At 48.3% G+C, this 15,297-nt stretch overlaps 5 protein-coding genes across 5 annotated transcripts; all 5 read right to left on the reverse strand.

Moving 5' to 3' along the window:
- Positions 1–3,147: 3,147 nt before the first annotated feature.
- Positions 3,148–4,762, reverse strand: LOC136454369 (putative E3 ubiquitin-protein ligase SINA-like 6). The gene is made up of 2 exons (XM_066454816.1): positions 4,676–4,762; positions 3,148–3,576 (listed from the first exon to the last, which is right to left on the reverse strand). Exons 1-2 carry the CDS (start codon positions 4,760–4,762, stop codon positions 3,148–3,150), a joined length of 516 nt encoding a protein of 171 aa, XP_066310913.1.
- Positions 4,763–5,015: 253 nt separating this feature from the next.
- LOC136454371 (putative E3 ubiquitin-protein ligase SINA-like 6) lies at positions 5,016–6,630 on the reverse strand. The gene is made up of 2 exons (XM_066454817.1): positions 6,544–6,630; positions 5,016–5,444 (listed from the first exon to the last, which is right to left on the reverse strand). Exons 1-2 carry the CDS (start codon positions 6,628–6,630, stop codon positions 5,016–5,018), a joined length of 516 nt encoding a protein of 171 aa, XP_066310914.1.
- Positions 6,631–6,883: 253 nt separating this feature from the next.
- LOC136454372 (putative E3 ubiquitin-protein ligase SINA-like 6) lies at positions 6,884–8,484 on the reverse strand. Its single transcript, XM_066454818.1, has 2 exons — positions 8,398–8,484; positions 6,884–7,312 (listed from the first exon to the last, which is right to left on the reverse strand). Exons 1-2 carry the CDS (start codon positions 8,482–8,484, stop codon positions 6,884–6,886), a joined length of 516 nt encoding a protein of 171 aa, XP_066310915.1.
- A 253-nt stretch (positions 8,485–8,737) lies between these two features.
- Positions 8,738–9,151, reverse strand: LOC136454373 (putative E3 ubiquitin-protein ligase SINA-like 6). Its single transcript, XM_066454819.1, has one exon. It carries the CDS (start codon positions 9,149–9,151, stop codon positions 8,738–8,740), a length of 414 nt encoding a protein of 137 aa, XP_066310916.1.
- A 643-nt stretch (positions 9,152–9,794) lies between these two features.
- Positions 9,795–12,713, reverse strand: LOC136454374 (indole-2-monooxygenase-like). Its single transcript, XM_066454821.1, has 4 exons — positions 12,512–12,713; positions 11,435–11,889; positions 10,676–11,110; positions 9,795–10,552 (listed from the first exon to the last, which is right to left on the reverse strand). The coding sequence occupies exons 1-4, from the start codon at positions 12,711–12,713 to the stop codon at positions 9,926–9,928; spliced, it is 1,719 nt and encodes a 572-aa protein (XP_066310918.1). The 3' UTR covers positions 9,795–9,925.
- Between the last annotated feature and the right edge of the window lie 2,584 nt (positions 12,714–15,297).

The raw sequence follows: 15,297 nt of genomic DNA on the forward strand, positions 1-15,297 counted from the left end.
TAGTGTATTCTAGAGTGCTTGTAACATGATGATGTATCCAGATATAATTTAATATAATTCTTTTTTCGTCTAAGAAAAGCCTTACGCTGCTTGAGTTTAGGGAGCAATGGCCAGCTCGCCGTGCGGCCTCTCTGGCCATGGGCGCTGCTGCCGTTACCTGGTTGCAAAAGTGGAAGGAAAAGGGAAAAGAAAGGGAGAGGGGTAAGAAGAAAGGAGGAAAAAATGGCATTTTACCACTCTTTCCTCTCGTCCAGAGCAAGAAAATAAATATTTTATTGGATGGTCGTCCAGGAGCAGAGCCAATTTGACAACAACCAAACATGTCCACCAGTAAATTGCTTCATTTTCAGTGTCCACCAGCAAAGGAAGAGGTCACTTTCTATGTAGCTTTTTTTGCCAAATAAGTAAAGGTGACTCCAGTAGTACCTCTAAAACAAATTCCCTACTTGGCCGAATAGGTTCCCAACTTGGTTGAATATGTCTATTGTCACCAGAAATACTCCTATTTTTCAGCCCCTACTCTACTATATATACACAATGGCATAAGCCTATCTCCGCTCATGCCTTTTCAAATTTAACATATGGAGTTGTCCTAAGTCAAACTAATTTAAGTTTGATAAAGTTTATAGAAAAGAGCACCAATATTATTACATCAAGTTAGTAATGTTAGGTTTACCATGAAATATGTTTTTATAATATACTTATTTGGTATGCAAAAGGGTCTCTAGCTAAGTTGGTTAGGTGGCTCGAGTAACACTCCTTAGGTCCTTTACACCCCGTAGGAGCGAATTTTTAGGTTGAGGTTTAAAAAAACCCTCGTCTGTCCCACATCAAAGCACAAGTCTAAGGTCCAACTTTGGTCATAGTCGTTCTCACATTTTTAGTATAATTATTTGGTATCATGGTTGTTATAACCTTTTACTATAATTTTTACTATAAGGTTAGACAAAATTGAGATAGTTATGACTTAGCATGATTGTAAATTTTAATTTATTTGGGATGGAACAAGTATTGTCTTTGTTGCCACAACATTTTTAAGAGAACCAGTGAAAAAGCGAGTTTCATGGCACGATTACAACTCAATATGAGTCATAAAATTAAATGTCTATAAAACCATAGAATAAAACTTTTCATTGAAAACGAGTGTTTTATTCATATTTTATTTCATTCTATATGACATGGCAGGTTTGGAAACAACGTCATAAAACTTATAACTGAGACTGGCCTAAGAAAGAAACGAAGTCTTGTATCGGCCGATGCGTGAGGAAACGAGCCGAGCTGCGTTGGGGAGAAACCGGTCGTTTGTTTCCTTCTCTGCCTAGATCTCCTGCTCCAGCTACGCTCCCGCGCCTCTCTCCCATCTTCCCATGTGGTCGTGTCCTCCCGCCTCCTTCGTGCTCGAGCTATACGACTGCGGCGCTGCATAGAAGTCACTTAAAGGCACATTTTCGACGCATTCATCTCACAATAGATTTTCACGGATTTGGGGGAAAAACCTAGTGGGCAATTAATTGGTACTTCATTTTAAGTTGACCACAAACTGCTTACGCTAATTTTAGTGGAGAGTTTTATAGCGTCATTTCTAAAAATGTAGAATGCAATAATGAAACATGATGAAGCAGTCACTCTCAAATCGTTTATTCTTTTTGTTTCATAAACATTTAATTCTATAACTCGTTTTTGTTTCATGAACATTTAATTCCATGACTCGTTTTTGTTTCACGAACATTTAGTTCTATGACTCCTCTAGAGATGGAAACCGAGCCAAGAGAGTTTCATCACCATTAAACTCATATCTTCTCTCTTCTTAAAATTACGACCACATAATAAAAATGCTTATGTAGCAACCTATTAAATGTAAAGGAAGCTAACACTAAGGACTAGCCTTGGGTACTCCCAACCTAGAAACCAGATCGTTCTATGACCATTAATTAGCGTAACAACTAAGCAAAAGTTGATGTAGCATCGTTGTTAATGAAGAGAGAGAAGAAAACTATGGGCATTAATTAGTGTGACAACTAAACACAATATTGATGTGTAACTACTTGACTTGGTAAGTATGGAACATATTCTCAATAATTGTGACTGCCGTCTTAGTGGGGAGTTTCATGCCATTATTTTCAAGAATTTTATGTCATATAGAATGAAATTAAACATAGATGGAATATCTCAATGGAAAGTTTCATTCTATGATTTCATAGACATTTAATTTCATGATGACTCATAGAGAGTTGATAATCGTGCCAAAAAAGTTTCATCTATATGAAACTCACTTCTCTTTGTTCTCGAAAATGTTGCCACATCATCAAAACGCTTATATGACAGCGTATTAAATGTAAATAAAACTCTGATGAAAATCTCACAGCCCTATACTCCCTCGGTGCGAATCATTTAAATTATAAAAACTATGTTAAGTTTGACTTATCTTTTTTATATATATAGGAAAGAATAACGACATCTATGATACCAAATAAATACTTTATAAAGATATATTTTATAATGCTGGTGATATTAATTTGGTTCTATAAATATAGATGTTCTTTTCTATAAAATTAATCAAAATTTAAATAGTTTGACTTAGGCCAACTCTAAAAATTAACTTATTTTGAAACGTAGAGAACAAGAGATTACTGAAACAATCATATATATAGTACGAGCTAACTAGATCATGGCTTCGGCGATACAAAGCATCTCAACCTCAACGCCAACCCACTAAATGATCAAAATATCCAAATGTAACACCAAGAGTCCAAGACGGAGATCCCACAAAGTCTACTGATGAGTAATCAAGAATTACCACGGTCATCCTCGTCACTCATTGCCATATCCTCATCGCTCTCAACGTAGTTATTATCGTCCAGGTCGTCTTCTTCATCAACAGCATCAATACACATGCGATGTTGACCGTGAGCACTATGCCAGCGTCGTCCGGTCCGTCCGATACCTTGTTGGGCACAAAAACACAGATGGGGCGCCGAGAACCATAGGACCTCAGGGGCCGTAGCTCTCATGTCGAAGTGCCGCGATTGCGCGTAGAGCACGATCAAGAAAGACACCGAGCACTGGAATCCGGTGGCGGTGGGTTTAAGGTGCTCAACGGAGACGAGGGAGACGGCAAACCCAGGTGTCTCCGCCGCCGCTTGCACTCTAGCTCACGAGGAAAAGCTGCCCGTCGTTCTTGCAGCGGAGAACATGCGTGCCCGGTTCGACGATGCGAAGATCAAAGGGCACCCAGTACTGGAACGTCGTCGACGGCCACTTGTGAAGGCCGGCGACGGCGGTGAGGTGGTCCAGGAGCTCCCCCCTCTTCCCGGCTAAGTCGCAGCCAGGCTCCGGGCACTCGCACGGTGCGTGCGGACACATCAACCGGTGCTTGACATGATAGTAGTAGGCGGTGTTCTCGGTGCACCCGTTCTCGGCGTAGTGGCAGTCAACGAGGATGGATTCGACGGCGTGCTCCACGCTGAGGCTTCGCGCGAGGTTGCCAGCGGTACATCGGACAGAGTAGCCGAACGTGCACTTCTCTTCCGGCAGATCGCCGCGGCAGGGCGAGCAGATCATGTGCCCCTCGGGACACTAGAAGGAAACACGATGCAAAGACTTGCGTCAGAACACATGCATTTTTATTCCAGAACACCAAGCCATTGCCAAGTTGATCCATCAACAAAACGTTCTTTTGTCAAATGAATTAACCTGGAATATCGGAGGCCTGAGGGGCTCATTGCATTCGCCGCAACAGAATGCCGCCTCCTCTATGCTGCACTTGATCCTCTTGGCGCTGCTCTCTCCTTGTTCCTGAACATCTCCCATATACCCTTGCTGCTGCTGCTGCCGTCGTTCTTCTCCATCTCGACGAACCAAAAAAGGAGAGAGAGAGAGAAAAAAAAAAACAATCCACCCCACTACTACTAGCAATAATAATAGGCTATTATCTCGCCACTGGTTCCAGTCTTCCAGATATATACTTTTATAAGTAACTGAGATGTGCATGCGCGCGGTAGATGGAAAGGTTACATCAAATTAAGTGCATGCATGCATGATTACTTGGCTAATTACTGCTCGTCAAACTGAAAGAATATGAGAAGGCGTTGAGTATCAATCAATTTATAGGCTCTCGTTCTCGTGTAAGGCAATGCACAAGACGTGCAAGGCATGACATGATACAGCAGATCGATCTCAATTTGGACTAACCAAACCAAGGACTCAGGAGATCATGATACAGCTGCTCGAAAAGGATCTTGTCGGGCACCACGTGCAGTGTCTCACTAAGAGCGAGTATAATAGCAGGCTGTAAGCTGACTAAATGCTAAGGTGGAGGAGAGAGGGGAGGAGAGAGATGAGAAGCGGGCTGTAAGCTTACAGCCGGCTTGGGCATAAGAACCAAGAAAGTCTGTGAGAAAGACAAGTGGGTCATGTATTAACTGTAAAGAGCTAACTACTATATGAGTGGGCTAAGAGAAGACTAAAAGAAACCTTACAGCCAGCAAACCGGTTGTATTATTAGCCTTGCTCTAAGAGGGTGCAGGAGGGGGAGGAGTACTTGGACATGCCTAAGCTATGATTGGGTGGGGAAGGAGTTTTGGAGGGGTCTGGCTAGAGGAGGAGATTGGAGTGTTGATATTTTATACCTAGGGTTTATTTCATTAGTTGAGCTATATTGGTGGGTTGAATTTACCTCGTCACTCATTGCCATATCCTCATCGCTCTCAACGTAGCTATTATGGTCCAGGTCGTCTTCTTCATCAACAGCATCAATACACATGCGATGTTGACCGTGAGCACTATGCCAGCGTCGTCCGGTCCGTCCGATACCTTGTTGGGCACAAAAACACAGATGGGGCGCCGAGAACCATAGGACCTCAGGGGCCGTAGCTCCCATGTCGAAGTGCCGCGATAGCGCGTAGAGCACGATCGAGAAAGACACCGAGCCCTGGAATCCGGTGGCGGTGGGCTTAAGGTGCTCAACGGAGACGAGGGAGACGGCAAACCCAGGTGTCTCCGCCGCCGCTTGCACTCTAGCTCACGAGGAAAAGCTGCCCGTCGTTCTTGCAGCGGAGAACATGCGTGCCCGGTTCGACGATGCGAAGATCAAAGGGCACCCAGTACTGGAACGTCGTCGACGGCCACTTGTGATGGCCGGCGACGGCGGTGAGGTGGTCCAGGAGCTCCCCCCTCTTCCCGGCTAAGTCGCAGCCAGGCTCCGGGCACTCGCACGGTGCGTGCGGACACATCAACCGGTGCTTGACATGATAGTAGTAGGCGGTGTTCTCGGTGCACCCATTCTCGGCGTAGTGGCAGTCAACGAGGATGGATTCGACGGCGTGCTCCACGCTGAGGCTTCGCGCGAGGTTGCCAGCGGTACATCGGACAGAGTAGCCGAACGTGCACTTCTCTTCCGGCAGATCGCCGCGGCAGGGCGAGCAGATCATGTGCCCCTCGGGACACTAGAAGGAAACACGATGCAAAGACTTGCGTCAGAACACATGCATTTTTATTCCAGAACACCAAGCCATTGCCAAGTTGATCCATCAACAAAACGTTCTTTTGTCAAATGAATTAACCTGGAATATCGGAGGCCTGAGGGGCTCATTGCATTCGCCGCAACAGAATGCCGCCTCCTCTATGCTGCACTTGATCCTCTTGGCGCTGCTCTCTCCTTGTTCCTGAACATCTCCCATATACCCTTGCTGCTGCTGCTGCCGTCGTTCTTCTCCATCTCGACGAACCAAAAAAGGAGAGAGAGAGAGAAAAAAAAAAACAATCCACCCCACTACTACTAGCAATAATAATAGGCTATTATCTCGCCACTGGTTCCAGTCTTCCAGATATATACTTTTATAAGTAACTGAGATGTGCATGCGCGCGGTAGATGGAAAGGTTACATCAAATTAAGTGCATGCATGCATGATTACTTGGCTAATTACTGCTCGTCAAACTGAAAGAATATGAGAAGGCGTTGAGTATCAATCAATTTATAGGCTCTCGTTCTCGTGTAAGGCAATGCACAAGACGTGCAAGGCATGACATGATACAGCAGATCGATCTCAATTTGGACTAACCAAACCAAGGACTCAGGAGATCATGATACAGCTGCTCGAAAAGGATCTTGTCGGGCACCACGTGCAGTGTCTCACTAAGAGCGAGTATAATAGCAGGCTGTAAGCTGACTAAATGCTGAGGTGGAGGAGAGAGGGGAGGAGAGAGATGAGAAGCGGGCTGTAAGCTTACAGCCGGCTTGGGCATAAGAACCAAGAAAGTCTGTGAGAAAGACAAGTGGGTCATGTATTAACTGTAAAGAGCTAACTACTATATGAGTGGGCTAAGAGAAGACTAAAAGAAACCTTACAGCCAGCAAACCGGTTGTATTATTAGCCTTGCTCTAAGAGGGTGCAGGAGGGGGAGGAGTACTTGGACATGCCTAAGCTATGATTGGGTGGGGAAGGAGTTTTGGAGGGGTCTGGCTAGAGGAGGAGATTGGAGTGTTGATATTTTATACCTAGGGTTTATTTCATTAGTTGAGCTATATTGGTGGGTTGAATTTACCTCGTCACTCATTGCCATATCCTCATCGCTCTCAACGTAGCTATTATGGTCCAGGTCGTCTTCTTCATCAACAGCATCAATACACATGCGATGTTGACCGTGAGCACTATGCCAGCGTCGTCCGGTCCGTCCGATACCTTGTTGGGCACAAAAACACAGATGGGGCGCCGAGAACCATAGGACCTCAGGGGCCGTAGCTCCCATGTCGAAGTGCCGCGATAGCGCGTAGAGCACGATCGAGAAAGACACCGAGCCCTGGAATCCGGTGGCGGTGGGCTTAAGGTGCTCAACGGAGACGAGGGAGACGGCAAACCCAGGTGTCTCCGCCGCCGATTGCACTCTAGCTCACGAGGAAAAGCTGCCCGTCGTTCTTGCAGCGGAGAACATGCGTGCCCGGTTCGACGATGCGAAGATCAAAGGGCACCCAGTACTGGAACGTCGTCGACGGCCACTTGTGATGGCCGGCGACGGCGGTGAGGTGGTCCAGGAGCTCCCCCCTCTTCCCGGCTAAGTCGCAGCCAGGCTCCGGGCACTCGCACGGTGCGTGCGGACACATCAACCGGTGCTTGACATGATAGTAGTAGGCGGTGTTCTCGGTGCACCCGTTCTTGGCGTAGTGGCAGTCAACGAGGATGGATTCGACGGCGTGCTCCACGCTGAGGCTTCGCGCGAGGTTGCCAGCGGTACATCGGACAGAGTAGCCGAACGTGCACTTCTCTTCCGGCAGATCGCCGCGGCAGGGCGAGCAGATCATGTGCCCCTCGGGACACTAGAAGGAAACACGATGCAAAGACTTGCGTCAGAACACATGCATTTTTATTCCAGAACACCAAGCCATTGCCAAGTTGATCCATCAACAAAACGTTCTTTTGTCAAATGAATTAACCTGGAATATCGGAGGCCTGAGGGGCTCATTGCATTCGCCGCAACAGAATGCCGCCTCCTCTATGCTGCACTTGATCCTCTTGGCGCTGCTCTCTCCTTGTTCCTGAACATCTCCCATATACCCTTGCTGCTGCTGCTGCCGTCGTTCTTCTCCATCTCGACGAACCAAAAAAGGAGAGAGAGAGAGAAAAAAAAAACAATCCACCCCACTACTACTAGCAATAATAATAGGCTATTATCTCGCCACTGGTTCCAGTCTTCCAGATATATACTTTTATAAGTAACTGAGATGTGCATGCGCGCGGTAGATGGAAAGGTTACATCAAATTAAGTGCATGCATGCATGATTACTTGGCTAATTACTGCTCGTCAAACTGAAAGAATATGAGAAGGCGTTGAGTATCAATCAATTTATAGGCTCTCGTTCTCGTGTAAGGCAATGCACAAGACGTGCAAGGCATGACATGATACAGCAGATCGATCTCAATTTGGACTAACCAAACCAAGGACTCAGGAGATCATGATACAGCTGCTCGAAAAGGATCTTGTCGGGCACCACGTGCAGTGTCTCACTAAGAGCGAGTATAAGCTGACTAAATGCTGAGGTGGAGGAGAGAGGGGAGGAGAGAGATGAGAAGCGGGCTGTAAGCTTACAGCCGGCTTGGGCATAAGAACCAAGAAAGTCTGTGAGAAAGACAAGTGGGTCATGTATTAACTGTAAAGAGCTAACTACTATATGAGTGGGCTAAGAGAAGACTAAAAGAAACCTTACAGCCAGCAAACCGGTTGTATTATTAGCCTTGCTCTAAGAGGGTGCAGGAGGGGGAGGAGTACTTGGACATGCCTAAGCTATGATTGGGTGGGGAAGGAGTTTTGGAGGGGTCTGGCTAGAGGAGGAGATTGGAGTGTTGATATTTTATACCTAGGGTTTATTTCATTAGTTGAGCTATATTGGTGGGTTGAATTTACCTCGTCACTCATTGCCATATCCTCATCGCTCTCAACGTAGCTATTATGGTCCAGGTCGTCTTCTTCATCAACAGCATCAATACACATGCGATGTTGACCGTGAGCACTATGCCAGCGTCGTCCGGTCCGTCCGATACCTTGTTGGGCACAAAAACACAGATGGGGCGCCGAGAACCATAGGACCTCAGGGGCCGTAGCTCCCATGTCGAAGTGCCGCGATAGCGCGTAGAGCACGATCGAGAAAGACACCGAGCCCTGGAATCCGGTGGCGGTGGGCTTAAGGTGCTCAACGGAGACGAGGGAGACGGCAAACCCAGGTGTCTCCGCCGCCGATTGCACTCTAGCTCACGAGGAAAAGCTGCCCGTCGTTCTTGCAGCGGAGAACATGCGTGCCCGGTTCGACGATGCGAATATCAAAGGGCACCCAGTACTGGAACGTCGTCGACGGCCACTTGTGATGGCCGGCGACGGCGGTGAGGTGGTCCAGGAGCTCCCCCCTCTTCCCGGCGAAGTCGCAACCAGGCTCTGGGCACTCGCACGGTGCGTGCAGACACATCAACCGGTGCTTGACATGATAGTAGTAGGCGGTGTTCTCGGTGCACCCGTTCTCGGCGTAGTGGCAGTCAACGAGGATGGATTCGACGGCGTGCTCCATGCTGAGGCTTCGCGCAAGGTTGCCGGCGGTACATTGGACAGAGTAGCCGAACGTGCACTTCTCTTCCGGCAGATCGCCGCGGCAGGGCGAGCAGATCATGTGCCCCTCGGGACACTAGAAGGAAACACGATGCAAAGACTTGCGTCAGAACACATGCATTTTTATTCCAGAACACTAGGTGTACCTTTCTGTGTAACCGTAGATCTGGGTAAGGCTCCTCGCCTTAGCGTAGTTGGGCCGCAGCAACGTAGACGCAAGTTCGCCCTGGATGCCACCTCGCGGACGCCGGTGCTCGGCACGGTGGTGAGAAGCGAGGTGGCGATCCAGTGGACCGGTGGAGACCCTGCAGAGGCGACGGCGGTGTGGTGGGACATCCCGTCACTGGCAGCACACTGTAGATCGGATTAGGGTTTCTATCAGTGGGATCATGGCGGCTCAGACCAACCTCGTCACTCGAGCCGTGATCCCCACCTATCTTTATATGTGCTGTGCGACAGGGTCCACCAACTTATTAGGGTTGGGCATCCCCGATCAGGACGCAGAGGCAAGGGCTCAATAGATCGTTGGGCCTATTGGTGGAGATCAACTAACAAAACGTTCTTTTGTCAAATGAATTAACCTGGAATATCGGAGGCCTGAGGGGCTCATTGCATTCGCCGCAACAGAATGTAGCCAATCCAAATAATTGCGTACATTATGAGCCACAATTTTATTTTTTGAGGAAGTGCACAATGAATTTTCATGAACAAACGATGCTTTATTTATTCAGCAAACACTTCTGATTAACAAGTCCAATACTCACATATGAGCTACTGCTGTCATGATAGGCATTACGCGCTATCTTCTAGGCACACAAGAATACCAAATACTTAACTAGTTCTGAGGCAATACAGGTACAAGGAGAAGCTTCTCTGTTCGGTGCACTGTGACCCCAAATGATTCTGTCATATCAATGCCACTTTTCTTCAATTCTGGTGGTAGCTCCCAGTTGAAGTGGTACACCAGGTTTGCTAGCATGATCTCTATAGCAGAAATCGCAAAGCTTATTCCTGGGCAAATCCTTCGCCCAGCCCCAAATGGCAAGTAGAGGAAATCGTGTCCCCTATAGTCCATGGTCATGGCACTGCCACCTTCCAAGAACCGCTCAGGCATGAACCTCTCAGCACTCTCCCAGTAGGTTGGATCCCTAGCAAGAGCCCAAGCATTCACGATGACACGCGTTCCAGACGGTATTGTGTAGCCCTCTATGTTACATTCGGCCATGGAGAGGTGCGGCACAAGGAGAGGAGCTGGTCCATGGAGTCGGAGTGTCTCTTTGATGACCGCCTTTAGGTAGGACATGCCATTCAGATCGTCTTCAGTAACAATTTCTTTCCCCTTCGGTATAGTCATCCTCAGCTCGTTTTGGAGCTTGGTCATGACGTTGGGGTTCTGCATGAGCTTAATCATAGCATATTCCAACACTATGAATGATGTATCAATGCCAGCTTGGAACATGACCTACATATAAGTGGATACATAAGTACATAACAATCAGTAGTGGACCTTATTTAGAACACTAGCTAGCATTATTGTGCTTGCTAAAAAAAATGGCTATGTGCGCAATTTATTTAAATGCCATACCACCAGTTGTGCCTTAATATGGTCCCTCGTGAGCTTGTACTCTTGCTGGACAGAGAGCAACAAATCAATGAAGTCACTTTCCTTGTCGACATGCTGTGACTCCGACCTTGCTGCATTTGCATGGTCATCAATGAGCTTATCAAGAAGCTCGTTCCATCCCTTGTTCACCTTCTGAGCCTTAGCGCATACCATCCTCTTGACCATGTCCAGCTTCACCAAGACGGGGAAGTAGTCCTCGAGGTTGAAGCCACCTATGAGCGACGAGTTCGCCTCAGCCAGCTCTCGGAAGAGCTTGTTACGGCCTTCCTCCCTGAAATACTCGCCTGACACAGCGTGACACACTATGTCGTTGGCGAAGGAGCTGAGAAGGTCGCTCAATTCGACAGCCGTGCCGGAGATCGCCGCCTCGCGAATCTTGGCCATCACCAACTTCACCTGCCAATTGAGCGGTTGACCGGAGTTTAGTAGAGTGAGGTGACAATTTATATAGAACAAAGTGATTGATTTACTATTGTGTTTTAATCAGCACATCAAATACAGAACAAGTCACATAGTATTGTGATTTTCATGTACGCGTGCAGTTGCAGTATGCCAGTACAGTGAATCAACAGTTGCAGTTTCAGTTGATGATGACAGAGATAAGAGATTGAAGAACCTGTTTGAATCAACAGTTGATGATGACAGAGATATATATAGAATTTTTTTTGGCTGTTTACTAATAACAGATTGTTATCTAGGGATTATATATTACTACAGTACCTCTCGCTCACGAGCCTGACGGTAGGCCCGAACCTTCTTGTTGGTGAGGAGGTGCGTTGTGGAGATCTTCTTGACTTGGCGCCAGTGCTCGCCGTAGGGCGCGAAGGCGACATCGGTGGAGCCGTAGAAGAGGATGTCAGCCACGGGGGAGTAGGCCCGGGACGCGAACACCTGGTCGTGCGTGCGCAGGACGGCCTGCGCGGCGCGCGGGGAGGAGACGACGAGCGTGGGGACGGCGCCGAGGCGGAGGAGCATGAGGCCGTCGCGGCTATGATCGGCGGCGAGGTCGCGGAGGGAGACGTGCGGGAGGGGCCCTACGAGGTGTAGGTGACCAATGACGGGGAGCTTGCGCGGAGGCGCTGGGAGCCTTCTCAGCAGCTCTTCTTCCCTTGCTCTGGCTAAGGATGGCAACGGGTATATACCCGTCGGGTATCGTCGGAACGTTTTCTTCCCCGCTACGGAGAATTTATCCCGTACCCATCCCCATTAACTGTTTCGGGTATAGATTATTGCCCATCCCCGTACCCGTCGGGTATCGGTCGGGTAACAGATACCCGACGGGTACTGCATACCCAATAAACAAGGACACTTGGGGTCGCAGCTTTGCAATCGGAGACGTTTCTTCTTCACCCGGGTATAAGTGTCGGAGTCTCGGAGATGCCGAGGAGAAGGAGCGAGGTTGCGAGGAGGACGAGCAAAGGTGGCAGAGAGACCGAACTGAGGAAGCGAGGGGCACGAGCGCTCGTGAGACAGGCGTGCTTGTGCTGCTGGCGGAGATGGTGAGGAAAAATTGAACGAGGGTTCCTAGAACACACAAATTATATATATGACTGTTCAGATTTGGACCAAAATATCTATGTTGAGCTTCTTTGGGCCTAATACTCGCATGACAGCTCAAATAGTCGGGTTCCCCAACGGGTAACGGGTACGGGTAAACAGGGAACGTTCCCGTACCCGCTATGCCCGTCGGGTATGGATTCTTGCCCATTTAGATGCCCGCGGGTAAAGATATGATCCCATCCCCGTCCCCTAATGGATCAAATACCCGTCGGGTATCGGGTATCGGGTCCCCGTTGCCATCCTTGGCTCTGGCCGTGACGACCCCTGCCGACGACGTCGCACAGCGGCGCCGGCGCATGAGTAGGAGGAGAATTACAGGGCAAGCCAGCAGAAGAGAGTAGTAGCAGATCAGTGCTGCTTGTGGAGGTGATTCGCGCAGCTGTTCATGGAGGCCATGCTGTTGTTGCACCTGCACTTCTTCCTGCAGCACTTCAGCCATGGCTCTGCAACACTTTGGCTGGAATAGCTAGCTTGCTGTTTGGCGGTTTTTACTGAACCGTGGCGTGTGGCTTTTCCAATGCGACCCAGCTGTTATATAGCTCTAGTGTTCCAAGATCCGAATTTTTTATTTTTCAGCTTTTTTTAATATTCACTGATAATTTTTGTTTATGGACCTGACCTCAGCGGCAAGGCCAGCGATACCTAACGCCGACGTGAATAAGATCTCGAGGCTGTAGATCTTGGCGTCGTGCTCGAGGTCGTAGATCTCGGAGCCTAGCTGCTACCTGTGAAATAAAAAATTCAGCCACTGCGGCCCCAACCTGTAAACCCCGGCGAGCGATGCGGCGGCTGCCGAAATCCCTCCTCTTCGCCTGCCTCTCCAGGCCCCTCCGCTACCGTCCCCTGCTCCCGCTCCCGCCGCTTCACCCTTCGCCTCCCCAGCCCCGCGCCCGGGTCCCCGCCTCCTCCCCTTCTCCACTCAAACCATAGCCCCGGGCCCTCCTCCTCCCCCCGCGCCAGATGCGGCGTCGACGGCCGAGCCCGCGGCCTCGCGCTTCTGGAGGCTGCGGAGCTGCACGAGTCCAAGGGAGACCACCAGGAGGACCTCGGCCTCGCCCTCAAGGCGCTCGCGCCACTGCAGGCGTCCCACGGCGGGTGGTCGCTCCCCGTCGCGCGCGCGCTCCGCCTCGCCGGAGCCGCGGCCGCCCGCGCCGGTAGCCTCAGCGACGTGCTCGAGTCGCTCGGTGCCGCCGCGGAGATCGTCGACTACCTGGCACCCGCGCGGTGCGAGGGGGTGCCTAAGGAGGTGGCGGCTGTCGGCAAGGATGGGGTGGCTCCTCCTGCATAGTACTCAAAAAGCTGATGAGTCTGTTCCTTATCTGGAGAGAGCGGTTGATAAGTTGAAGAGTTGCTTTGGACCACGGCACTTTGGGTTAGGTTTTGCTTATAGGAATCTGGGGCAGGCCTATCTTGAAATGGACCAACATCAGTCAGCTGTGAAGTCCATTGAGTCATTACCCAATTTTTGTGGCCTACATGACCTTATATTTGCTGCTTATCTGTTCAAAAAACTCGACTGCTGCTTGCCTGCTTATCTGTTAGAATAGATTGATTGAATAGTTTAAAATTGGTATAAGCAATACTGCAATAGGATGTTGATTAACTGATTAGATATGTTGATTAACTGATTAGATACAATCCTTTGTTATTTATGTACATGTGAGGATGGATTTTAACCCAATGAAAAATCTAATGTTCTAAGAAATGACCTACTGACGCAGAAACTAATGTCATTGCGATGCTGTAAATAATACCTGTTGTTTTTATGCAAGAAAAAATGCAGTGCCTACCAGGTAATGGTGAACCTACACGCCTTCATCGACGTTGTTCCGATACTAGCGATGTTCTGTGGCAATGAATTCCCCTGTTTTAGCGCATGAATGAATATAATAGAGCCTGGATGGAGCACCTGTGATCCTTACTTCTTTGCCTATATTTTTGTAATTATAATCACTTTTGTTTTGCTGTAAACACATTTTAGCATAGTGACTCTCGGTGGCTTTACACTTGATAATGTCAATATATACAACTGAATGCAACATTTGTTTTGTGGGAATGTGTAGCATGGTGCCTTGTAGAGTAACTGTTTTTACACCACAGATACCGTTTTGGCCATTTTTACATTTAACGCTACTAGAAATACTTAAAACAATCTAGAAATTGGCAAATATTTTGTTGATTTGACTTTGTTGGCCTGCGCTCTCGTATAAAGACAAATGTGTGAGCAATTAGAGTTTTGACCGACTTATGATCGACTTATGACAAAGTAGTACACAAAGAAAAGTGCTGATTCGATGAAGTCTGGTCGCCTGTGAAGCAAGTTTACGTGCCTAAGAAGAAGTTCCCAACACTACTACAACTATATTGCTCATATTAACGCTACGGCAATATCTAGGGTAACACATATTAAACATTTATTCATCAAACTTGGTAAACAACCTATTATTACGAATTTGAAAAATATGGTAAATCTAAATCAATATATTATACGTGATCAATGGTTATTACAGATTGTCAGCCTTTTGCTTCAGCCATGTTCTAGTCACGTCTAGCAGGCCATTAATCTAACCAATTTCATCACAACCATCTTCTGGTTACGGCTGGTGTCGACAGAATATCGTCGGCAGTCCACCGAGGGGTATCCCGCGATGGTAGATTTATCGGTGGGGGTGCGCGTGATCAGGAACCAGATGGTGACACAAGGCGCAGAGACAGCGATTTAGACAGGTTCGAGCCGTCTGATCGACGTAATACCCTACGTCCTGTGTCTTTGGTGTATTGTATTGATCTGTAGTAGATAGATCGTGTCCACTAGGGGACCCCTGTCTCTCCTTATATAGTCTGGAGAGGCAGGGTTACAAGTAAAGTATCCTATTTGATACTATACAATGTCTTACGGTGCACGCCGAGCAGCGCCGTGCACGCCTTGATCTTGTGGGCGGGGCCATCTCTGATGGTGCGGCCCATGTCTTGTCTTGTGGATACCGGGGGCCATACCCCCACAGCTAGTCCCTGAGCCTGAC

The sequence above is a fragment of the Miscanthus floridulus genome, chromosome 5, assembly GCF_019320115.1.
Source record: "Miscanthus floridulus cultivar M001 chromosome 5, ASM1932011v1, whole genome shotgun sequence".
In the NCBI taxonomy this organism is placed as follows: Eukaryota; Viridiplantae; Streptophyta; class Magnoliopsida; order Poales; family Poaceae; genus Miscanthus; species Miscanthus floridulus.

Bases quoted from the DNA above. Each gene is read 5' to 3' on its own strand.
- LOC136454369 (XM_066454816.1), bottom strand. From the start codon at position 4,762: ATGTGTATTGATGCTGTTGATGAAGAAGACGACCTGGACCATAATAGC. The intron at 3,577-4,675 runs GTAAATTCAACC...GTTTCCTTCTAG, and splicing joins ATATGGCAATGAGTGACGAG to TGTCCCGAGGGGCACATGAT.
- LOC136454371 (XM_066454817.1), bottom strand. From the start codon at position 6,630: ATGTGTATTGATGCTGTTGATGAAGAAGACGACCTGGACCATAATAGC. The intron at 5,445-6,543 runs GTAAATTCAACC...GTTTCCTTCTAG, and splicing joins ATATGGCAATGAGTGACGAG to TGTCCCGAGGGGCACATGAT.
- LOC136454372 (XM_066454818.1), bottom strand. From the start codon at position 8,484: ATGTGTATTGATGCTGTTGATGAAGAAGACGACCTGGACCATAATAGC. The intron at 7,313-8,397 runs GTAAATTCAACC...GTTTCCTTCTAG, and splicing joins ATATGGCAATGAGTGACGAG to TGTCCCGAGGGGCACATGAT.
- LOC136454373 (XM_066454819.1), bottom strand. From the start codon at position 9,151: ATGATCTGCTCGCCCTGCCGCGGCGATCTGCCGGAAGAGAAGTGCACG.
- LOC136454374 (XM_066454821.1), bottom strand. From the start codon at position 12,713: ATGGCTGAAGTGCTGCAGGAAGAAGTGCAGGTGCAACAACAGCATGGC. The intron at 11,111-11,434 runs GTACTGTAGTAA...CTCAATTGGCAG, and splicing joins GTCAGGCTCGTGAGCGAGAG to GTGAAGTTGGTGATGGCCAA. The intron at 10,553-10,675 runs GTATGGCATTTA...ACTTATATGTAG, and splicing joins ATATTAAGGCACAACTGGTG to GTCATGTTCCAAGCTGGCAT.